This window comes from Phalangium opilio, unplaced genomic scaffold, assembly GCF_054372755.1.
Source record: "Phalangium opilio isolate 3A_F unplaced genomic scaffold, DU_Popi_V2 ptg000048l_1, whole genome shotgun sequence".
Taxonomy (NCBI): domain Eukaryota; kingdom Metazoa; phylum Arthropoda; class Arachnida; order Opiliones; family Phalangiidae; genus Phalangium; species Phalangium opilio.
The window spans coordinates 6,162,720-6,187,119 of record NW_028324170.1 but is presented as its reverse complement, the minus strand read 5'-3'; the positions used below and the strand labels follow the sequence as shown (position 1 = coordinate 6,187,119).

The following is a 24,400-nucleotide window of genomic DNA, read 5'->3' as shown; positions in this document are numbered from 1 at the left end:
TAATATCCGCGAGTCTATTTAGCTCGAGTGCATGGACCTCTAGGCCTTAGTTTCAAATACGTGTGAAATTGCATACAGCCTACTACACGTATTTGAAACTAAGGCCTAGAGGTCCGTGCACTCGAGCTAAAAAAACTCGCGGATATTTTAAATCCTGAAGATCCTAAAGTTTTTTGTCTCTTGACAGCACGTACAAAGCTACGTTCCATAGAGAAATATATTTGCGCGTGCTGACAACCGATGTTGTAACAGAGTATATACAGAATAAGCTGTCATAAGAGATAGGGAGTTGCCTATCCTGTAGAGTGAAAACAAATTTCCTCACGCGCATTCTTTATCCATGGTTTAAGCCTTGCTGAGTTAATTATTAAAGCGCCCTTGATTAATGCTACTGTTCCGTTCCTTCCAAGTTTAACATTGCGTATCTTAGATTTCCCTATGAAATCATTTGTGCGCGGCTTCAGTTTCTCAACTACTTTGGGAAATTCACGTTGGATGGTTTTACGTTTTTGATGACGTAATTTTTATAATCAGAATTGATAAAAAGTGGTTGTCTGTTTAATTCATTATCCCTTTAAGGCCCGTTTTGAATGAAGTATTTCTTAAGCCTTTGCACGAAATATTTTATTGAAAACGGGCCCGTAATGTTATGTAATTCTGGTATTGGTTTTTGTGCAAGTGTGTCAGAAACAAAAAAAAAATATATATAAAAAATTTCAATAATTATTCACAGTAATTTTATTTACCTAGAATAAAAAAATATTCTAGGCCCAAGAATTTTATTTAACTAGGAAGAAAAGAAATATTCTAGGCCCAAGAAGTTTCAATATATAAATTTTAATTGTAAAAATTAAAAAAAAAAAAAGTGGAATTAATTTTTGGTGGTCAATTTATTAATTAATTAAAAGTTAATTTTTTTCCCCCACTTAAAATAAATGGTACTTAAACTAATTAAGTTTAAATTTTTTAGGCCTGGAATTTTGCAACAACAAATAAATTAAGATACTAAAAGGTATGGAAAAAATCCTTTATTGCAATGAATATGAAATTGCAGAAATGTAAGGTTTTTAAGCTTGCATTTTTGATTTAGCCGAATATGCCATGTACCATAGAATAATGACAGAAATAACAGCGATCAATTCACTTTGAACCCATGGACCTTTGTATGTTCCCTGAAAAAAAAAAAACAAAGCAAAAGTAATTAATTACGCGAATTTTGATTGATTTAAGTCAATCATAACTTACGGGATGGTTGACTGTTAGCAGGAATAAAGGTGATATTGAAGAAGAGTCTTCTCCGCTACGTTGAGCCTAAATGCAAGAAGGTTTTATTGAGAGTTAGGAAATCATTAATATCAATTAAAGAAATAGTTTACTTTTCTGAGAGCAGCAAATCCTTCTTCGTCAAAGATTTTGACTGAATGATCTCCGGACTTGGCTTTTTCAAGAGCTTCGGTCCAACTCACCTTAAAAACAATGACAAAATTGTTTTAAATAATAAGCAAGATAGGTAACTAAATAGCAGTTTCAATTTCGCTTTAAAGGCCTACTCGGTACTCACTTGATATTTCGAGCTGTCTACGGATCGCATGGCAGGAATGGTTTTCCCATTAACGTCAGCATAGAGGTTGAGGTCCTTGGCATTGTTGGAACACGTTACTTGGAATTCAGCAATATAGGCAACACTGTCAATTACTGTTCCATCTGTCGCTGTGTACGATTTAGATTTGACGGAGGGCTTTTCACATACGCTTCCTTAAATAACAATGTACAATTCAGATTATTTGAAACCAAATGTAAATTTGTGGATCATTAAGATGTATGGTGGGGTCGCCATCTAACACAGCTGGATGGGCTGGCGGTTGGCCACGTTTTACCAAACTTGAGATGAAGTAATGTAAGTACTTACCATTTAATGGGCTAATGAAAACCAACACAAAGGCCGCGCACAATAAATATTTCATTTTTCTTTTCGACAAAAGTTATAAAATAATTTATTCGTAAAATCTACAACGCCGGCTTGATTAAAAAATTACACGTGTCGGTCGACGGTCGCTATAGATTTATCGTTTGCGTGTCATGTCAATCATCAATGCCGCTGCGTGATCGAGTAGGTGGTTACTTGTATCTTATTGCTCCGTTGCTCGCTCGGGCTCGGCTTCTAAAGACAGGGATACTTAAGTTGGGAAAAGACACGATGGATATTCCCCTACAGAGACCCGGAAGAGCAATTTACTTGGGTACCCCGTACCGTGCCCCTAGTTTATAACCAGGGGTAAATAAAAAAAAATCTTATCATTATAGGGGAAAGAACCCATCGCCACCGAATTTTTCAGGGTATCTGACGGGTATCCGACCCTCCTAAAAATATTTTTTCCGGGTGTAGTGTGAATTTTCTTGCTGATGAAATTTCATATGTACTTTGGTACTGAAAAGTTAAAAATGTACCGAAAAAACACAAATGTACCGCTCAGAAACATCCCTGTAGTAACGTTAAAAGGCAGAAATATATAGGAACCTCTGCCCAAATATGTACTCCAGTCAGTCTCCTGATAAAGTGCATTGAACTAGTTTTAGTTAAATTAATTAAAATTAGGCCTTGCTATATGCATCATTCAGGATGAAGCGCCAAGTGATATGGAACTTCAAAAATAAAATTAGTGATTTATTGAGTACAAATAACAACATGTCAATAACCCTTTAGAACAGGAACCGTGTGAATGAATGAAATGATAAAGTTGGGCGTTTTAATTTTTTTTAGCCCCTTTTACAACCATCCGTTCTGTGGGGCGGAACATTTTCACCCGCTTATGTACGTTTCATCAGTATATACTTCTCAGTTTTACTTGATAAAAGAAAAATCAAAACATAAAGGAGCATTGCCTTTGGTTATGCTTTTATGTTAAAGTGACGTCCTGTATATTAAAAAAAAAATCTCGCCCATAATTATGTAAAAAAAAAAAAATGTTTGAAAACCAATTTTCAAAATGGCGCTGAGACGCGAGTATGCGAACGATGTCACTGTGTTGAAATTTGTGCAACTAGTTTCCGGGAAATTTACGATTAATTAGATTAATTAAAGGTGTTAATTATAATTATTTAACTGTGCGGGAATTTGGAATAATTCGTCAGACGTTCAAGGTATGTACAAATTATATTATTATAGGGCAGAAACATTGAATCTGTCATTGTGTCGTTGGGTGCTTGAAAATTGGGATTTGCGTAAATTGAAAATTCCCACAGTCAAAGGCTTAGGTTTAGTTTCGAGTTGAAATTTATTGAATTGAATTGAAATGGTAAAGAATATGGCTTTACTTGAATGTTGTTATTAAACATAGTGTATCGTCCAGATATAAATTTGATCGCGTAACCTTGGAATTTTTTCGGTTCATTGAAGCCTTGGTTATCTATTTCCTGTTGGATTGGCTCAAACAGTCAAACATCAAACTGGCTGTTTTAACTTGAATCTCAGTCTCGGTTCCTGTTCCCGAGTCACTCCATTAGATTTAGATGCACCCTTTTCAGCGTGATTAGGGTGATTATTAATCCAGATTAAAACACAATAGCGACCTATAACCTAGCATCCTAGGCAAAAATTAACACTAATGTTACTTTCTGGCAGACAAGCATGTAGTTAAAATTATGTTGATGATACGGGAATATTATTGTAACTGCAATTAAAACGACTAGTTTAAAAATCTTTTAATTACTGTTAAATGTTTACTATTGCTGATTCATATAAAAGTTGCATCATAAGTTTATAGATATGTTCCATAAGTATGACACTACATACTTCGTAATGTTAGAGACATACTGAGACTGAGAGCTAGTTTGAGAATGACGCGAGAATTGACTACACTCGATTTGCAGTCCAGCTTCCTATTTAGTCTGTACTAAGCCTTTTGACAGCGCCTCACCAGGCGTCGCTTTACGAGAAACTGATGTGTTACCTACATCACTTCATGACTTTTAAAACAAATGTCCAAAGCCATCAGTATACATAGTTCACACGCATGGAGGATTCATACCATTTGCACCAGGAGACCGGGCAACCTAGAGCGTAAAATAGCAGACGATTTTACGCTCTAAGTCGTCTGGTCTCCTTGCGTTAATGGTAGGAATCCTCCATGCCTTTAAACTGTGCAAAAATAGTTCATTGTGAAGGGGCCTTGATTTTCTTTTCAAACTTTTTAGTGCGTGTAAGGGGGGAGGGAAGTTTGACAATTTTTATAAAAGGATTTAAACTTTTGAATGAAAGCTTTTGTATTTAAAAGTTAGAGATAATCATTTTGTAGTTGCCTACAAATAATTTTATCATGACCCCTGGGATTTATATTGAAATAAATGAGGGACATTCAACTTGCGAAATCCCTTTAAAGAGATAGTGAACTAAGAGAACATGTTAATAGGGTGTTTCCGCCAGAGTAAAAAGGGGGAAGAAATAGGGGGCGAAAACCGGTTTTCAGGGGATGTCAACATGACGTCCTAACGTGGCCAGAGCGGGCAGCCGGCAAGGGGAGAGGAAATGGGGAAGGTAACTTGACGTCACGCGCAAAGACCCTATAATTGCTGATTGACTATGGTTTCGTTAATTGCTCCTGGCAGATCTCTGTTCACGCGTAGAATTTCTTGAAACTGAAAATTTTAAGACTCTAATACAGAAACAAGTTACGTAAAAATTTACCTATTAGAGGTGTGGATGGGGGTGGGGAGGGCGTGTTAGTTTCGTTCGTATGTGCTAATGTAGTACAGTATTCATGTTTTCTAACTCGCTAAGGTAATATTCGAGAAGGCCCAACGGTTGGGGTACATTAAGGTCTTTTCGTCTACCAATCTCTACACACAACCACAAACATACACACTCACAGATCATAATCATAAAAGCCAGTATGTCATAGCTAAAAACCTATCACAACTAGATAATCTATATAGACTAATGGCACCCCATGCTATTTCTTATAAGAGCTTAATACAGTCGAACGTAGAGGGCTGCCATTACTCAATATACATTGAAGAGTCAGGAGAAGTTTTCAACGTCAACTATAAATAACAGGAACCCAGCCTTTACACATGGTGCCCTTTCCGCCTGAAAATGAATCCCTAATTCTAGCTACCACTGCCCGCATTCTCCATCCTCCCCCTGAACAAACCGGTCTATGAAGAAAATATTTCACTATATACGCTTTCCAAAAAATCGGCTTCGATACATCCGTCCATGAAATTAAACCTAAACTTAAGGGTTGCCGCTATTTAACCAGGTGCATTCTTTGGCGATGCCAATATTGTTTCTTTCCCAATTCTTTGAAAAACCCGAATAGGATCTTTTCTTAACTAGCCTAGCGAGTACCGACATCTGATGTCTGAAAACTGCTGATAACTCATACCATAGCGCTAAAGTACTTCCTTTCGCAATTCTTCCACATTACGAGCTCCAAGGAGGTAGTGGATCTTGTCTTAATCGGTTTCTGTCCCTCCTTGTTTTTTGTGTACCCGGGGATAACTCACAAACACACACACACACGTACATACAAACCATCAGCGCAAGAAACTATTACCTTGTTCTCCCACTTCATTATCCCTTAGAAATTTTACGTGTTTTTTGATGAAAGGAATGATATTTAGGTGGTGCTTTACGACTAACTGATAAAATACATGGAAAACTTCGCGTCATATAAGCAAATAAAGGAAATTAAACATGACGTAGTAACTAACAGTAATAAAACCAGTTGAAATGGGTGAAGTACACCGCGACCAACGCAACTCGCCTCTAAATTCTCCAACAAATGGTTTAACTTCGGAAGTGTTACGAGCAAGAGCCGTCGAGTATTACCACAATTATTTACCGCAGACACCTCGACCCACACAAAATAGACACAATACAAATACTTCATTTCCTTTACGCAAAAGTGGCAGTGTTACCAGGTTGAATTTACCTCCAACGTCCTCAACAAAGGCGCCCGTGCCTCCTGGACAGGTAAATTTGCTTGTGGAGTTCAACTTTGTTTGTGCTCGGAGGTTTGTGTTTGAGTGTGTTTTACTTGTAGGGATCTCTGGAAAATGGCGTCCATGAAAAGGAAACTTCAAAAGAAAGGAAAGGCGCTGGGGGGAGTAAATCAAAGAACGCGAATAATGGTGATTTTTACCGGTATCGCTACCGCGAATATTCTTCGCCTCATCCACGAGGGGAAAAACCTCACAGAACTCACAGTGAGCGCTCCACCAATCGCCTATTTAATCCTGCCTTGGTTCTCACCCCCAGAGATGGCCATGGGGTTTTAACAACAAGTGCTGCTGGTAAGTCCATCATCAAGAACAGCGTTGTTAGTTGTTTCACCATTATAATCTTGACAGTTAGTCTTTAATTCTGAGTTTGTACGCAGGGCCATCAAGTGCAAAGCTCGGTCTATATCGCAGTAATAGCAGTTTAGACTTGGACCATGAAGAAGCAGCTGATGAGCGCTTACAAGCTTTGAAACGGGAATATGGAAGCGCTTCATCATTGGATGTTATTGGCGGTAAATTAAAAATATGATTTCTCGCGTTTCCAATTGTATAAACCATAATATAAAATATAGACTTTTTATTTGACGCAATAAATTGAGTTGTTGAAATTGAGTACCTTGTATTTTTTAATCCATTTAAGGTGTACCAACATCTGGTGACAGTTTCTTCGCAATGTTAAAGAAATTCCAAAGTCCAATGCAGAACCACCTAGACCAACGAAGTCCGGGTCCCGCCAAGATGTCGGAGTATCTCAGAGGCCCCATTGATCCCACACCCATGACACAGAATGCCTCCAATGCCTTGACACACGGAACCACAGAGGGACTCGAAGACTCACAAAGTCCAAAGATGAAAAATAAACTGCAGCGTCTTTGGGAGATCAAAGACAAAGGAGGCGAGTTAAATTTAGAAATTTTTAATCAGGGCTGTGAAACACGGAACATTTTTTTCTTTTCTTCACTGTAGGTAAAGTGAAAACGCGGTTAATTGGGAGCGGCAACGGGAGTGAACCTTCATCGTCAATTTTTCGTAAACTACGCGGAAATAAATCTGATTCTGTCAATATTACAATGGAATATCGCTGCGGAGGCTCTGACAATTCTCTGGACGCCGAAAACAGATTGGAGGAGAAATTACGCAAGAAAGCCTTCGCCCACTACGATGTCCAGAGCTTGATGGCTAATCTGGGAATGGCCTCTAAATTAAGGGACATTCTCAGGGAGAGAAGAAACACGACTACAGGAGCCTCCGCCGCCTCCTCCTTAGGACGTACTCATAGTGGCAGCCTCGAAGGTCAGTATTTCTATACATACTTTTAAAACATAGCGCTTTACATTTGATTTATGTAATATCTTAGCCAATATGGAGAACTTGAATTCAGTTGGTGATCAGTCGGATCAAGGTGACGGACGAAGTAACGACCTTCTTCTAAGTTGTCGATGTTTTAGAAACGAATTAGGAGGAGAAGAGGAACGCTTAATCAGCCTTAATAAACTAACAGTCAAACGACAAAGGTACGAACGAGGGAATCAAAATTATCTTATTGTCTCGGTGCAATAGAGAGGTGATTGTTTTTGGCAGGTTTCTGGATGAATCGTCGAAAAACGTTATTCCATTACACCGCCCTCCAATGGCTTGCGGATTATCGATTTTGGAGAAAGCAAACGCTGCTAAATGGAAGCAAAGACCCTGTCCTTATCAGAGACCCTCACAAACGGTTGAAACGGTTGACTTGGGTGCCTTATATTACCGCAAATATTTTTTCGAGCAAGGTAAATGAAACTTTAATGTGCACCACGCAACACTGGGCCGACGTATTCATTTTGCGTTCTTAGAGCATCAAAACTGGTTTGGTGTGGACGAAACGTTAGGTCCATTAGCCATTAGTATCAAACGCGAAAAGACGGAAGAGACGACCTCAACGTCAAATTCAATTTCATCGGGATCGAATAACGCGAATAACTCCAACGTCTCTCATTCGCTTTATCGAGTCATTATTCGCACCAGTGAGGTCAGTATTAGAATTAGGCTTATTTAGTGGTTGCTAGCTTTGATGCATTGTAACAGTAGTCGAATGTCCTACTTATGTACGTATACTTATTGGTCACTGAAGTGCGTGCGCACAGTGAATTGGTCAGAAAAATTGCGTGCGCGCATTGCGTAAGTCGGCAAAAGTGCGTGCGCGCATTGCGTAAGTCGGCAAAAGTACGTGCGCGCATTGCGTAAAGCAAGTAGTCCACTTAAGCCTTGTGAAACCGTATCGTTAACGTAACGTCACGTATCCAAATACGAACAGAACGCCATCTGATAACGTTTCTTAAGCGATGCTTTCGGACTTAGGTAATGGGCGCCCTCTTTCGGATGATTTACGAACTTAAAACGGTAACGATACGCTTTCGCAAGGCTAAGTGGACTACTTGCTTAAGTCGTCAAAAGTGCGTGCCCGCGTTGCGTAAGTCGTCAAAAGTGCGTGCCCGCATTGCGTAAGTCGTCAAAAGTGCGCGTGCGCATTGGTTAGTAATGTACTTGCGCGCATTGGTCACTGTTTCCTTAGCTTAACGTAATGCGAGGCAGTGTATTGGAGGAAGCGATACCCTCACTAAGCCGAATCAATTCTCTACGGGGAATTCACGCCAAAGAAGTCCTAGAATACGTCGCACCCGAAATGCAGCTCTCTTGTCTTAGGTTAGGACAAACCAACAGCGATGAAAAACTACTGAAATTGGACGAACAAAGGGTAAGTACACTACACACCACCCAGTTAGTGCCAACCAATACAATTCTTCGCCTCTTTCTATCTTCAGTTTACAAATACTTACAAAGTGGGCATCATGTACTGTAAAGCTAATCAAACCACCGAAGAAGAAATGTATAATAATGGTAAGAATAACAATGTCCTCAACCTTGGGTACCATTAATTAGGCCTGACCGACACCTGAAACGTTTAAATTTTCTTCCTTAGAGTATCCGGGTCCAGCCTTAGAAGAGTTTTTAGATATGTTGGGCAAACGTGTGAGGTTAAAAGGTTTCAACAAATACAAAGCGGGTTTAGACAACAGAAGTATGTCTATTTTTCTTAGTTTTTATGAGAGATAAAGTTTGAGATTCTATCGTGATATATTACGATGTATTTTTGCTCAGCTGATACCACTGGGTTGTACTCTATTTATTCGACTTACAATGATTGCGAAGTCATGTTCCACGTCTCCACAATGTTGCCTTTTACACCAAATAACACTCAACAGGTACGTAACTTTGGTATTGACCACGGAGCGAGTTGTTTTATCACGATACTTTTGCAGTTGCTGAGAAAACGTCACATCGGCAATGATATCGTGACAATTGTCTTCCAAGAACCGGACTCTCTGCCTTTCACACCAAAATGCATTAGATCTCAATTTCAACATGTCTTCCTCATAGTCAGAGCTATCAACCCGTGCACTGATAGTACAAAGTACAGGTATGGACGCGGAAGTTCTTTTCTCGATAGTCAATACAATAATGGCCAAGCACTCAACAAAAGGAAAATTTTAGTATCGCAGTTAGCCGATCCAAAGACGTACCCATATTTGGCCCTGCCATCCCAGAAGGTGCTATTTTCAACAAATCAAAAGCGTTCGCTGATTTTATTCTAGCTAAAGGTAAGCGAAAGCCAACTTTTTGATCAAGTTTGCGGCTTTATTGAGTGTATTATTGTAGCTATCAACGCCGAAAACGAAGCTCATTATTCGGAGAAATTCACCTTGATGGCTCAGAGAACGCGGCAAGAATATTTAAAGGACTTGGCCGAAAATTACGTCTCATCAACTACAATTGAATCTGGACCAAAGTTCTGTAAGTACAGTCTCTTCTTCCCGAGTACAATAGACCCAACAATAATTAATTAATTAATTGTTTGTAACCGATCCCTATTAAATAGCTATCCTGTCATTTGGGGGTCGTAAGAAAGAAAGGCCAAGATTAAGGTTCATCCCAGATACGTATGTTCATGGAGCTATTGCTTGGAACGTTCTTGTAAGTTTATTACACCTTTTTTTTTTTTTTTTCTTTTTCTTTTTTTTCTTTTTCTTTTTTTTTTCTTTTTCTTTTTTTTCTTTTTCTTTTTTTTTTCTTTTTCTTTTTTTTTCTTTTTCTTTTTTTTTTCTTTTTCTTTTTCTTTTTCTTTTTTTTTTCTTTTTCTTTTTCTTTTTCTTTTTTTTTTTCTTTTTCTTTTTTTTTTCTTTTTCTTTTTTTTTTCTTTTTCTTTTTTTTTCTTTTTTTCTTTTTCTTTTTTTTTCTTTTTCTTTTCTGTTTCTTTTTTTTTTTCCTTTTTTTTTTTTTCTTTTTTTTTTCTTTTTTCTTTTTTTTTCTTTTTATCTTTTTCTTTTTTTTTCCTTTTTTTCTTTTTTTGAACCTAATTTTTTGCGACTTTTGAATGAAAGGTTGAGGATTTTGGTCAGTCTTGCGCTGTTGATTGCGTTCTTGGAATTTCGACCGACACTTTTGTACTTATTGAAGAAAATACCAAAGAAATTATTTTCGTTTGTCCGTGTACCGGAATAATTGGTTGGTCTTCAAACACAAACAGTTTGAAAATCTTTTACCATCAAGGAGAATGCGTCGTTCTTCACACCAAAGATCCCGATGTCGACGAAGTTCAAGAAATTGTTAGCAGATTGGCGCACGTTACAACGGGTTGCGAGGTATTGTTGCTAGAAAACCTTCGATACGCTTTGTTTATCTTAATATATTTCCTCCGTCGTTCCTTATTCCCAGTCTCAAGAGCTTATTCTGCGTAGAAACAGTTTAGGTCAGTTAGGGTTCCATGTCCAATATGAAGGAGTCGTGACCGAAGTTGAGAGTTACGGGTTTGCTTTTCAAGCTGGACTCCGACAAGGCAGTCGTCTAGTTGAGGTCAGTCAGTCGGTACTTGCCTTTTCAAAAAAGCGCGAGTTTTTCATGGTAATATATGTGTTTTAAGATCTGCAAAGTCGCCGCTTCTACGTTAAGCTACGACCAAATGGTGGATCTTCTGAAAACGTCCATGACTGTCACTGTGACCGTCGTCCCGCCATTTCAAGATGGGCAACCCAGAAAGTAAGTATTTATTTAATATTTTAGTTATCTTTGCCGAGTGTGCGGCGCGGACTTAATGGCTGTTTGTTCTTTCCCGAATATTTAGGGGTTGTAGTTTACAACATTGCAGCTATTTATCGAGTAATTCCGTCGGTGGAGATTACGAAAATGTTATTAATCATGATGAAAAACGGTTGAGCAAAACGAGCCGTGGCTCCAATTCCAGTCACGGACAAAAGACGCAGAAAGGAGGTGGTTCAAGTTACGCGGGTGCTAATGGAGTCAGTGTTAAAGACTCTGCGAAGAATTTTGAAAATCCTTCAATAAGAACAAACAACGCTAGTAAAGATGGAAGGAATCCCCTTAATGGAATTGAGGTAATTATTTTTTATTAAACCACTGTTGACGAGGTGATCTTATCGTTATTGTTTCCGAGTAGAAGCCAAAAAATCGATTTATGCACGGAAATGGGAATAGAAATACCGGTAAAGAAAATAGCCTCGCGCAAAATGCACCAAACCCTTCTAATGGGACCAGGGAAACTGTTTCGTCCGCTATTAATCGGTAAGTTCAATATTTATATTGACACTTTGATTTGTTCACTTACACCTTTATTTTTTAATTTCTTACTTCCGTTAGGATTCAAGGAAGTATATCTTATAGTAATCAGGTAGATTCGGGTATTATTGTTCGACCAACGATGATGCAAAGTCGGTCATCTCCTTCAACGCCATATTCGCATTTGGGGGCTACTACTCCGACAGCCACGCCCCCGCTATTACATCACAATCACACGCATCATCGCAGTTTCCACGACCACCATAATGTCATGGCTAGGAAACTCTCTAGAAACCGACAGGAAAATAATATGGGTAAGAATAACAACTGTCTCTTGTTGAAGACGCGCTTTAAGTTTCTATTTCCGCGTTTCTTATCAGGTTTCGTTATGCCTTTGACGCATTTTGGAGGTATGGTAGCTTCCAGAAGCGAGCTCTCTTTAAACGAAATCACTCCGTTGTTAGCCAGCCATAACGGCGGAGGTTCTAGTAGTCCACGATCTCATTTCCATAATCAAGGCCAAACTAATAATGAAGCTATCGGTAAGTAACATTCTCATCAGTTCATTGCCCTTTCATAGACATAGTCAAATACGCATTTCCAAGTGACTTAATAAGCGTGGTTCAAGTTGGAAATTAACCTTTGTCTTCAATACCCTGATTCTATTTTTAATATCAGATATGATCTCTACAAAAAGTCCATCATCTGAGCGCAGTTACGGCAGCGGTAGAGCGAGTGCAATTGCGAGTGGAAAGGTTCAAACTTCGTGGTCTCCAATGATAATCTATCAGCCTGTCAAAGACAAAGTTATAGAACAACAGCATCAGCCAAAAAGCTTACCATCTTCGGTATCACAAGCCAATTATTCCGATTATTATTCAGATAGCTCCAGTGAATGGCATCCTGGAAGAAGCAGCGCTGGTTAGTGATAGTTTTAACGTTTCAGTTTAATGTTGGCAATTAATGTAACTTTTTTTTTACAAGTGATAGCAATGGCTTAAAAGGTCAACACGCGGTTATTATCACTTCCAATAACTTCTTTGCCCCAATATCACGTAAATTAAATTGATTTTTTAACCGTTTTAGATGAGTTGTCATTGGGTGAATGTAGCCTAACTCCACCGCGTCACAACCTAATGGTGAAACACAGTCTTTCGTCGCGACACCGCGATGAACGCGGCGACAATTTTACTTCAAGCGGAACTCCCGAACCAATCAGAGGGACGACACCCAAACAGGAAGTAATAAGGCCACACCCCACGACATCCGCTTCAACCCAAAAGCAGTCGGCAGTTCGTTTAAGGACCACAACTGGAGGGATTGGTTCGAATTCCAATGGAACCGGACCACTCAGGTTAGTCAGAACGGAAATTGTTACGTTTCAATTGGAGTCTTAGCTACTTGGATACCAAATTGAACCAAGTCCTTTTTACTTTTTGGTGTAATTAGGGGTAGTAAAGCGTCATATGTAGCGGCGGCCAGTAGCGCTAGTAGCTGTAGCGGGAGTAGCAGTAGCACTTTACAGGAAGACCTTCTGAAACTGATCAGCCCGGACTTCATCAATAGCGATGGCAGCAACAGTGACGAAAGACTTGGTTCTCAACTGGAATTGGACTCGGGTGATTCGACCAACCATACCAGGTCTTCCACGCCAGCAACACCTTGCTCCTCATTAGGTAAGCATTTGGACAGTGCGCTAATTCCAAGGGGTGACATACGACGGGAACTCTTATTTCTATAGGTAGAAGCGAAAGTGGTGGTACTGGATCTGATTTAACTTTAGCCTCTCCGAGGAAATCTAGCATTACAAGCTCGAGTTCAAACAACGCGCCTATTATTTTGACCAAGGCGCAACCGGCTCAAGTGATATCGTCGTCGGAACCTAATTCTCCAACACCCGCAATTGAAAACCTCTTATCAAGAGAAGAAAGGTGAGTCACTTTTCTTGAACACGTAAGAACTGGTTTTCTCGCGTTTCACTGCATTAGAGGTAATAAATGAATTTCTTTGTGAAAGATTATCGCCTCGAGTAACGTCTGACAGGTTTCTGAACAAGATTCTGCAACAAACGCCTGCCTCTCTTTCATTAGCTAATCAGGCGCAAGCGTCAATTGCCGATAGGAGCCCCAATGATTGGATGACCATGGTGGACACTGCTACCAAAGCAATGTGTATGTAAATGATGATGCCGACAATGTTTAAAGTATTTCAAAACTAATGTATTTTTTAGCCATTGGCCTTCGTTTATCAAAGCCACCATGGTTAGATGAACTAGCCGAACATTTAAAAGTTGAAATAAGGTAGCAAACTTTATTTACTCGCTATTTGGCAAATAACTTGGCGTTGTTACTAAACTGTTTAGCCATTTTTATGGAAATTTTAACAACTTAATAATTTTGTATCATAATCGTTTTAGCAAATCAAACGGCCAACCTAATCAACAAATTGCCGAGTTGCAAAAGAAAGTTCGACTTCTTCAGCAAGGTTTAATTACCGTATGTTGCCTTGTCCTTCCTTAGTGAGAAAATTAAGTACCCCTTCCGCAAATAGGCCACTTAAATGTACACTCTTGCGTCATAATACACAATCCTTTGTTCAATTGCACCACTGGCCTTAGCACCGTTGATTTTGAAAGCCTGTGTTTTTTTTGTTTTTTTCTTTTAATAGGAACAGAACCAAAAATCTAATTTAGAGATTGAAATAGACCAATTACGGCAAGAAAATCAACGTCTACAAGAAGAATCTCAAAGCGCTTCCGCTCAGCTACGAAAATTCACGCAGTGGTTTTTACAGTCGATGGATTCATAATTGAACTGACAGTTGTACGAGGTTAGTGAACGGGACGCGACGGGCGATGCAAAGAGCAAAGGCTTAAGAGGGAATAGTTAAGAAAAGCAAAGGCTTAAGAGGGAATAGTTAAGAAAAGCAAAGGCTTAAGAGGGAATAGTTAAGAAAAGCAAAGGCTTAAGAGGGAATAGTTAAGAAAAGCAAAGGCTTAAGAGGGAATAGTTAAGAAAAGCAAAGGCTTAAGTCAATGAACAACCGTCCCAACCAAATTGAAGCGAAACCAAAGAGTCACATAGAGATTATGTTGGTTAAGGAAAAAAACATATTATATTTTATAACATTTTTTTATTGAAAGCAAATTATATTATAATAACAGTATTTTTTAATCAGTCGCGGTCAATTTGGGGGGCCCTCATTGGTTGTAAATTAATTAATCCTTGGAAGTTCGAAGGTTAGCTGCATTGTGAAATTTGGTTGTAATGTAACGCAAGACGCGTTATTTATTTTTCGAGTTACCCCGATTGACTGTATTATTTTATTTAACTCTTATCTCAATGTTAAGCTCTTATTTTTTTATATTTTGGGACTTTTTAAGCATTTTCTACGGTCACTAGTCAACTGTAGCGCAGATATCGAACGTATCTTTTTAATTATTAACATTAATACGCATTTTTTGTAAAAAAAAATATATATATATTATTGAGGACAGTATTGTACAAAATCTTTAGTATAAATATATATACCATATATATTTTTTATATTATACATTTTTTAGAGGAAAATATATTGTATTTGTAAAAACGGGGTTAGGAAAGCGCCGTAGGAAAGAAGTTAAGCCTAATATTCGTTTAGATGAAATCTAGGACTTCTCAAAATGAATATGAGTAAAATACTTCGTACCTAACCCTTTAAAAGTAATTTATGGACCTTAAAAGCTATTAACAGCGAATATTTTACCTATCTTTTTTTACTTATTTTAATAATAAACATTTTATTATGATATCCAACGCCTTTTGTAAGAAATATATTGGAAAAATTAAATCTCTTTAAGTTAGTTTTCTTTAAAACAATTGTTTCTTTTAAGGTTAATACATAGGTGGTGCTGAGTCATGTGGCGACGCCATTTTGGATTTTTCGCTCTATTCTCCAACAACGGGCGAACATGGGCGTTTGGTAAAACTGCGATTTTGATCTTTGTTGGCGGTGGGACCTTTAGGGCTCCAAACTTTTTCCCATGTTTATAATTATAAATTTTTAAGAAGTCATCGCTGCGAAACGATTAATTACTATTCAGGTAAGTTTTCAGTAAATTTTGAAGATTAATGTTAATTTCCATTTGATTGTTTACGTTAGTTAGGCTTAGATATAGCCACGTGGCAAATTGCGTAATCCTTTTGTCGCGCAGCCAAGGGTTATGTACGCGTTTAGTTTAGTTAAAGCGGTTAGTTACGGATAATTATGCGAAGATATGATTCATTTATTAGGCTTATTGGTATTGAATGAACGTTTGTATTGAGTTTTAATTTTATTGCCTTATAGTTAGGCTTTGGACGTAATATGATCTGAGATATTACTTTCTCGTGACGTCACAACATCTTACCTCCGTTTTGGCGACCATATTGGATATCGTCAGCTTAGGCCATACAATTTAGACTTTCAATATTGACATTAAAACGCTTAAGCGTTTACTTTTAACGGTGAAATATAAATAGTCACTTAGTTTTAGTTTAGACAATTTTATTTTCAAAGTTTAAGCAATTATTCCAGAAAACAAAAACCCAAAAATTATTTAAAATTAAATTAACATTGAAATTTAAATTAAATGGCGTGATTACTTAATGTTAATTAGCGGGGGAAGAAAACCGGATTAATTCCATTTACAATTTTTAGTACAAAAGGCGCGAAATCTTTGGCTGACATATGAAAGAAAAAAAAAATTTAGGAAAATTAAGCTTTTCAGGGAGGTTTAATCAGGTAAAACTACATCCCAGATTTTAACGTTGCTATCTTGACCCGTGGTCACCAAACTGGTCTCGCTAAGCCACGCTATTCGGGTGATCTGGCTTTGAGGATGCGCTTCTGTATAGTAAAATAAAAATTTTAGTAAAAATAGCTTAAATTCAGTGGTGTGCGAGTCCCGTTTTTTCGGTTTCGAGCCGAGTCCGAGTATCGAAACTAATTTCTTATCGAGTATCGAGCCGAGTCTCAAAAATACTTTCGAGTATCGAGTATTAAGATAGGTCAAATTTTGGTTCTTTCGAGTAATTATCAAGTCTTAAATATTGACTTGTCGAGTAGCAATTTTGTAAATTTCTTGAAAATAACGAAGATGTTCAATTATCTAATATCGAACTAGTTCAAAAAGATTGTTAGTGATCAATTAAACATTGAACAATTGATTTCCAAAATAAATGATCATGAACTTATCGTCTGCTATAGTTGTAAGCCTCGGACTCTAGTATTTGTCTGAGTATTTAAAATGTTAAAAAGCTACTCGAATCTGTCTCAAGTATCTCAATGTGTTGTTATCGAGTATCGAGTCGAGTACTCGGCTCCATACTCGAACTTAACGAGTACTCGCACACCCCTGCTTAAATTGCTTTGAAGTGCCTTATTCACTTTTGAACATGATGTGTTTGGTAGGATTCTTGACACTCCAGACAATAATGGCAGTATCCAAACTACCACTAGCTAAATGCTGCGAATTAGGAGTCCATGATAAGGAATTGACTCGAGCAGTGTGGAAACACCAATCCACATTATGAGCAGTCTATAACCATGATGAAAATTACTGTTTAATAAGCGCAGATTTTAAATGTTAATAATTTAACATACATCGTAAGTGCTGGCGTTATACAAGATAATGAACCGATTGGCATCAGCCACTGCCAGATATTGCCCATCAGGAGAGTAGGCAACGTCAGTAATGGCTCCACGATGATCCATTGTGTTCTTGGCACTTAAAACTGATCCACCGCCACTCATAAGAAATATATGAACTTTACAATCCTGTAAACGCGTCAACGTATATATTAAACATTAAGACGAGACATCAGCAACAGGCAAAAGCCTTATAGAGATGGTGGTACTATTGATAAAGTACCTTCTGCCCTCCAACAGCCAGGTCAGACTCAGTTGGATGGACTGAAACGCAGCTAGGTTCAAAATCAACTGCTAATGAAGACACCTTTGCTCCATTGTTAATCACAACTATCTTTAAAGTCAAAAACCAGTATTATCAATCATAAACCATCTTGGGTTGATAATGTGGCGTCTTACTTGTTGAATTGACGCAACTACAAGTGTGGAGCTTCCTTGAACGGAAGCAATACCATGGGGTTGTGAATCCATTTTGATCTCTGTTGTGCTATCGAGTCAAAAAAAATAATCATAAGTAGTTCACTTTGAGTACCAACTTTCACGAAGCCTTCTTACCTGTATTGTCTAGAATTTAAATTAATAGACCTGATGGTGTCATCAAGGCCACAAGTGTAAATATAATCATTGGTAGTTGTCATATCTTGCACCTGGTTACTATGTCCAATACCAGGGACTCTATCCTGGTCTCCCGTTGCAGCATCCCACATAGGTACACTGCAGTCAAGGATTAATTAACCGTAATTATCAATTTGGGGGGGGGGGCAACTCCTGACCGACCAATCATTTGCCTTGCGCGATTTTTAAAAAGGATATTAATGTAACCATCATGGCTTCCGGTAAAAATAGTTTTCTTGTCTGGGGATAGTGCCAAGGCAGTAATTGATTTATTGTGACCCTGAAATAAGTGATAGGCATAAGTTATTGATATGTAAATGTCTCCTTTTCAGTGGTGTGCAAGTCCAGTTTTTTCGGTTTCGAGCCGAGTCCGAGTATCGAAACTAATTTCTTATCGAGTATCGAGCCGAGTCTCAAAAATCCTTTCGAGTATCGAGTATTTAGATAGGTCAAATTTTGGTTCTTTCGAGTAATTATCGAGTCTCAAATATTGACTTGTCGAGTAGCAATTTTGTAAATTTCTTGAAAATAACGAAGATTTTCAATTATCTAATATCGAACTAGTTCAAAAAGATTGTTAGTGATCAATTAAACATTGAACAGGTGATTTTCAAAATAAATGCTCATGAACTTATCGTCTGCTATAGTTGTAAGCCTCGGGCTCGAGTATTTGTTGTATTTAAGATGTTAAAAAACTACTCGAATCTGTCTCGAGTATCTCAATGTGTTGTTATCGAGTATCGAGTCGAGTACTCGGCTCGATACTCGAACTTAACAAGTACTCGCACGCCCCTGAAATGTCTCCTTTTTTGCATATCAGCGGGTGTATACTTACTTTAACAATTCTAGCAGGTGTTGAGGGATTATTAGGATCGAGATAATTGATGAATCCAGATAGTGAGACTGACAACAAATAGTCCCCTTGCCATAAACAACTCACTTGCTGATCCAAAATATCTGAACCCATGGGAAACTCCCTAAAAATAATATAACACCACGCGTGTTACAATTACAAACTACCTGAAAATATATTATTGCAATAGGTTTACGTTAAACAGGCCAGTGTTTCCACTTCCCAAATCTTGCAAGTCTTATCACCGGAAGCGGACAATATTTTTTTTCCATCAGGACTCCAAGAGATCTAAATACGGAACAAAAACCACTTGTTTTATGGTTTTGTAGTTCACACCGCTACAATGAGCTCAAACAAATGAATATTTCTACTTACAGCATAAACTCCACCGGAATGAGCGGGATTTCCAAATTCACCAATTTTTGAATAATCAGCGGTTTTATACACAAACATCTGAAATTATGTCTTGTTAAAATAAGAGTTTCATTCCTGTAGAGTAATATGGTAATATGTACTTACTTTGCCATCAAAACCTCCACTAGCAAACATTTCACCATTGGGAGAAAAACGAACAGATTGAACGTAACGAGTGTGGTCCTGAAAACATAATTTAATTTTACTACTTTCCCATTTTTTTAAGCCTTTTCTTGCGTATTGGGGTTAGTTATCTTACGTTTAACGTCAATTTGAACTTGAATGGAGGTCCCTCATAAATTCCAACAGAGTTGTCTTCTGATCCAGTAATAATTCTAAAAGGACGGTTGGGTTTGAAGTCGCAAGAGTTGATCAGGTTGCTATGGCCACCAATTTCGCCTACTGACGTTCCCGTTTCAGCCATAAACACGTGTCCAAATCTAACAGCGAGAAAATTATTTAGGGAGAATTAGGTTTCGCAGTACACTTCATTGTCCCTTTGGACTTACCTTTCTCTTCCTTCACCAACAACAATAATCCTTTGATTATCATTAGACCAGGCCAAGTCTTTAATGGTGCCAACAAATGGCTGGTATTCATTCTTCAAGATGTGTTCCTTCTGAGTAGTGTCCCAAATACGCACTTTCCCTGACTGATCTAAACATTTTTATTCATCTTCAGGTAAAGTGTACGAGACATTAATTGATGTCTGATTCAGTGGGTGTGGCTTACCAGCAGAGGCGATATAAAATCGACTTGGAGAATATTTTGCTACTGTGGTTTGAACAGAGTGATCCGCGTAAATGTCTGCTACTGATGGATTCTAAAAACAAAACATGATAACCAAATAAAAGCAAAAAAATCATCTACTAACAAGTAGGTAGTATTTCACCTCTATATCTCTGATGATGACATAATGTCCATTAGTGTACAAAAAAGTCTTTCCTTTGGGGTCGCCACCAAGAACCAGGGGCATTCCACGTTGAGTGCGTGGCAATGAAGCAAATGTATTTCCTAAAGCACAACATTATAAAATTGCACTTCTGTTCTATTTATATGGCATTTATTTAACACGGAATTAAAATATAACCATATCAGCTTTCCTTATCACCATAAAGTGTCACAACTAAACCCCTCTATTTACTATGTCTAATTGATGGCTTCCTCAAATACTCCCTATTACTACCTGTACAGTCATACTACTGTCAAAGAAGAGGTAACCCCATTTTTCTTTATTATTTATAGAGCCTTGAAATATGATCTATTATTAAATTTGAAATACTTACGATGACTTATCGACATAGTTAAGACTTGATTAAGCCGACTAGATAAATTATATAGTTTAGAAAGTTTTTTTTTAAATAAATTTGTAACTAAGCCTTTGCAATATAGTTGTTAGGCGACGACGACCGGCATCTGATTCTGAAACCTTACCGAAGAATTTCAACCTCTACGGATGGATTCGACAACAATCCGTAAAAGGATACCGACCTAAATTGGTAGAGCAATCCACGATGGTGCTAGGACACTCCCGGGTTCAATGGTGCGTGTCCCTCAAGACTGTGCTTATAACCTATCCCTTCTTAGTTATCCCTGCACTCAATAAAGCTACGAGCTGTCTGCTTAAACGTCTTCACCTGAAGAAGTTAGTCTTCGATTTCATTATCGTCGTTTTGCAAAGCCGGTTTCTGAACGATAGCAACATGTAAGCTAATATATTTGATACTATTACCAGAAATTTACAATTATATATATATACTCTTCTGATATTACATAAAGGGTAATTTTATCTAAAACAACCTAAACGCGTTTTGCCTTACTATTTAAATTTCACAAAATCCCCCCCCCCCTTATTCCCGATGAGTGCGCGAAGGCATAGCCCACTCGATCACGCGAGCAGCTTGGTTCCGTCACCGTTCCGGGTGTTGAAGGTGAATTACCATAAGGTCAACCTGTCGTAAGGCAGACCAACCATCTGGGTCCGTAAGATCAACCTGTCATAAGGCCAACCAATCGGTTCCCTCCCATAAACGACTGGTAGTAGGAAATTTTCCTTAGAGAAAACAGGGTATCGTCGTGGAGAGGAGGATTTGGGCGTGGAAAAGGTATTTTAACGTGGAAAAAGGGTATTTTAACCTGGAAAAGGTATTTTAAGCTGGAAAAGGTATTTTAAGCTGGAAAAGGTATTTTAAGCTGGAAAAGGTATTTTAAGCTGGAAAAGGTATTTTAAGCTGGAAAAAGTATTTTAAGCTGGAAACGGCGTGCAAGAATACTTGTCCCTATAGTATTTAATATAGTCAAAGGCAGGGCCGGTCATTATTACATTTGGAAGCGTAATGGCGGTACACTACTCTTTCCGAAATTCCGAGTGAACCCCTCCACGGACGCCTCCTTTCCGGTTCTTACCGAACCCGGGAAACCGCCAACTACGGCGCTCTCTTGTGCTGCCACCTGTAATTCAAAACTTAACAACTTTATAATATTTAATTGAATTAGTAAACTAAAACTATTTCTTAGTATCATAGTAAGTATACAACATGAAATAAACGGAAGTTTTTTATTATTAGACTATTAAAAAACTTTCTTTTTGTATTACAAGGCTGTTTCCATACCATAAGTCAGTTACACTTTCCTGTACCAATTAATAATAAGTAGTCAAAATTTTATCCCAGGAATATCATTAGTTATAGCATAAGTTTACAAGAAGATATTAAACTTATGGTTGTTTAGTACTCATATTTAAGGTCTAATAAATACCTTTCCTTTTTAATGCATCTTTCATTACACTTACATGAAGAAATAAAAACAGAAATCTGAATTGAACATGCAAACTTAGTTCTTAATCTAAACAAACGCTGAAAAGACCAATATTCTCATTCTGCGCATAAATTATCAAATTAAAAAGAATTTCTCCTCTGTCTTGGACTGTTGTAACTTTTCATTCTGATACTGAAACAATGGGCGTTTGATTTCTTTTCTACTGCGTCGTAGTGCTAGAACGAAATTAATGGGGTGAATAGAATTAAACCAAACCTTTTTTAATTCGGCGACAGTCCAATCATCTTCCGACAAATCAGGTCGTTTTGGCGCACGGAGATGTTTCTATTTGTTGACAATTAAGAAACAGTTACATTAAATATCAATTTGCGTTTTTTATTTGTCCCTCGTATCGACCTGTCGGGCGTGGAAATAAAAACATTCACTGCGATTTTGTAAATAATGAATTATCATATAACGTAAATAAAGACCTAAGTAATCGAATTAGATCATAACTAAAACATTTGTCACGGAAAACTTCAAAATAAAATATATCAACCGAAATGACGTAGATAGATTAGAATATTTTACTTGGAAATCAATCGACAAGGCAAATTTTTTAATCTTGAACCGCTTGAACTTGATATCGAAAAATTAAATAATTGGAAAAAACATCCATTTTAAATTTTAATCGAATGTAAACTAAAATTTCATTAGTATAATCGTAGGAAGTGCAAAAGACGAAATACGTCGAAACATTAAGTTTTAATTACATAAAGGGTACGGAACAATATAATTATGGCAAGGCGTTCGATAGATGGAGTAATCAGAGAATGCTCGATTCTTCCGAAAATGCCGCTATTTTTAAAAGGGCGAGTACCACGCGCTCCACTAGCTTCTCGTCATTTTAGTTAAAACTCTCAATACGTGCTCGGCCACCACAAACCAAATAAATTAATACCAGAAGTAAATAGCTTTTTACTTCTGTTAATACTTATACATACATTATAGAAGGTCAAAAATAAGTAAATAAAGACCAAATGAATGAATTGATCAGCCGTAAACCTCTGTCAACCTTCATCCTAAATTATTATTTTAAAAAAAAATTACATTATTGTGCAGGTAATTCCAAATTAACTGATATTGCTTTTACTGTTACTATCATTATTATTATTTTTAAAATACATTATTATCAATTTTTGTTCTCGTATTACTGTACTCCTATATTGTCTTTCTGCAAATTTACTAATGTATCGAATTCCGATGTTCACATATACGTCACATTGTTGACTTTGTGAACAATACGTTCAATAAACAAATAGGGAGCAACTAGACCCTCCGAGCAAAAGCGATGATGTATCATAAATATAGGCCTATGTAGCGATCTCGGAGCGCTATAGAGGATAGGCAACTCCGACGGCAGCTAAATCGAATACTCTGTTTCACCGTTGCCTACGTTAATCAAGGCCTTTGCGTGGTAGTTTCGAAGGGGGCGACTATTAAGAAACGCGACTTCTTATTTTCCCCCTATTTTACCGCGAGATTTCATTGATAGCTGGGCCGAAACGCGCGCGAAAATGAGTATTTAAAATTCCGATTGCGAGAAAATGAACATTTCAAATTATTTAAGTCCGTCGAAAGGGCCCCCAAACGCCACGGGCCTGCCCTCAGTTGCGGGCTCTGCTCCCCTGTAGTTACGCCACTGAACAGAGTATATACAGAATAAGCGGTCGTCCGAGATAGGGAGTTGTCTATCCTATAGCGTGAAAACAAATTTCCTCGTGCGCATTCTTTATCCATGGTTATAAACTTTAGCAGGTCGTGTACGAACCCTGTTTTATATCTCGAGCAACAGGCCTGTTTCAAAGTAAAGTTATAGAAATGCCAACGTAATTAAGGGTTTAAATTAGCTAGTTAGCGCTTTATATAGTAATAAAATATATGCCTGAAATGAATGTGAGGGTGCTGAAGTAAATAGGTAAATAACATATCGAAGCGGTTCTCACATCGTGCCTATGGGATGACTATGAATCATTACATACTATTTCGGCTTTTATACCCCGGGTTAGATTGATTTCCCGCTAAATTCAAAATTATCCTACGCTCCGAAAAAACTCTCAAAATTATCGAATTGTACTATAATTATGGTATGTCTGGCAACGCCGCCCGTTGCTTACCTCCCAACATCACCCCATGGTGACACTAAACTGTCCAATCAGCGCCAAACTAGAGCTGGCTTCGTAGAAGTCCACAAACTAAAGTCTACAGTGTTTTGATTTTTGTTATAGACTTTAAGCGCAATTTTCGCCTTTAATTAAATTAAATTGATCATTATAATAGATTAATTCAGGGATGGTAAATCCGATATTTTTACTTTCGAGAGCGTAGGATTAGCAGTTTCTGAACTAAAGACCACCAAACGCCAAAAGCTAGAAATTTAATTATGCAAATTATATGAATAAATAAGAAAACATCTTG

General features: G+C 37.7%; 3 protein-coding genes and 2 long non-coding RNA genes across 5 annotated transcripts in view; 2 read left to right on the top strand and 3 right to left on the bottom strand.

Moving 5' to 3' along the window:
- Positions 1 to 1,013: 1,013 nt before the first annotated feature.
- Tapdelta (Translocon-associated protein delta) lies at positions 1,014 to 2,106 on the bottom strand. The gene is made up of 5 exons (XM_089839844.1): positions 1,910 to 2,106; positions 1,562 to 1,755; positions 1,377 to 1,466; positions 1,246 to 1,311; positions 1,014 to 1,172 (listed from the first exon to the last, which is right to left on the bottom strand). The coding sequence occupies exons 1-5, from the start codon at positions 1,962 to 1,964 to the stop codon at positions 1,068 to 1,070; spliced, it is 510 nt and encodes a 169-aa protein (XP_089695970.1). The 5' UTR covers positions 1,965 to 2,106; the 3' UTR covers positions 1,014 to 1,067.
- A 666-nt stretch (positions 2,107 to 2,772) lies between these two features.
- LOC149674006 (uncharacterized) lies at positions 2,773 to 15,405 on the top strand. The gene is made up of 32 exons (XM_089839818.1): positions 2,773 to 3,141; positions 5,623 to 5,974; positions 6,045 to 6,294; positions 6,381 to 6,515; positions 6,644 to 6,898; positions 6,970 to 7,296; positions 7,361 to 7,517; positions 7,585 to 7,775; positions 7,839 to 8,014; positions 8,558 to 8,740; positions 8,808 to 8,883; positions 8,966 to 9,064; positions 9,145 to 9,248; positions 9,306 to 9,463; positions 9,538 to 9,644; positions 9,703 to 9,837; positions 9,923 to 10,017; positions 10,425 to 10,685; positions 10,759 to 10,896; positions 10,964 to 11,079; positions 11,165 to 11,435; positions 11,498 to 11,622; positions 11,698 to 11,930; positions 11,997 to 12,158; positions 12,295 to 12,537; positions 12,703 to 12,970; positions 13,066 to 13,292; positions 13,358 to 13,547; positions 13,633 to 13,787; positions 13,847 to 13,916; positions 14,033 to 14,111; positions 14,284 to 15,405. The coding sequence occupies exons 2-32, from the start codon at positions 5,732 to 5,734 to the stop codon at positions 14,422 to 14,424; spliced, it is 5,370 nt and encodes a 1,789-aa protein (XP_089695944.1). The 5' UTR covers positions 2,773 to 3,141; positions 5,623 to 5,731; the 3' UTR covers positions 14,425 to 15,405.
- Positions 15,406 to 16,123: 718 nt separating this feature from the next.
- Positions 16,124 to 20,591, bottom strand: flr (actin-interacting protein 1 flr). The gene is made up of 16 exons (XM_089839824.1): positions 20,452 to 20,591; positions 20,058 to 20,179; positions 19,898 to 19,988; positions 19,675 to 19,822; positions 19,425 to 19,605; positions 19,271 to 19,348; positions 19,127 to 19,204; positions 18,948 to 19,039; positions 18,734 to 18,875; positions 18,097 to 18,178; positions 17,839 to 17,992; positions 17,683 to 17,770; positions 17,507 to 17,617; positions 17,239 to 17,412; positions 17,023 to 17,173; positions 16,124 to 16,482 (listed from the first exon to the last, which is right to left on the bottom strand). The coding sequence occupies exons 1-16, from the start codon at positions 20,465 to 20,467 to the stop codon at positions 16,370 to 16,372; spliced, it is 1,821 nt and encodes a 606-aa protein (XP_089695950.1). The 5' UTR covers positions 20,468 to 20,591; the 3' UTR covers positions 16,124 to 16,369.
- A 142-nt stretch (positions 20,592 to 20,733) lies between these two features.
- The window catches only part of LOC149674000 (uncharacterized), a 116,911-nt gene continuing 113,244 nt past the window's right edge, over positions 20,734 to 24,400 (top strand). Inside the window, exon 1 of the long non-coding RNA XR_016366984.1 lies at positions 20,734 to 20,870. This is a non-coding gene — a long non-coding RNA (uncharacterized LOC149674000). The remainder of the gene's footprint in view (positions 20,871 to 24,400) is intronic.
- On the bottom strand, positions 21,711 to 23,474 carry LOC149674004 (uncharacterized). Its single transcript, XR_016366986.1, has 2 exons — positions 22,414 to 23,474; positions 21,711 to 22,339 (listed from the first exon to the last, which is right to left on the bottom strand). It is a non-coding gene; the product is annotated as an uncharacterized LOC149674004 (long non-coding RNA).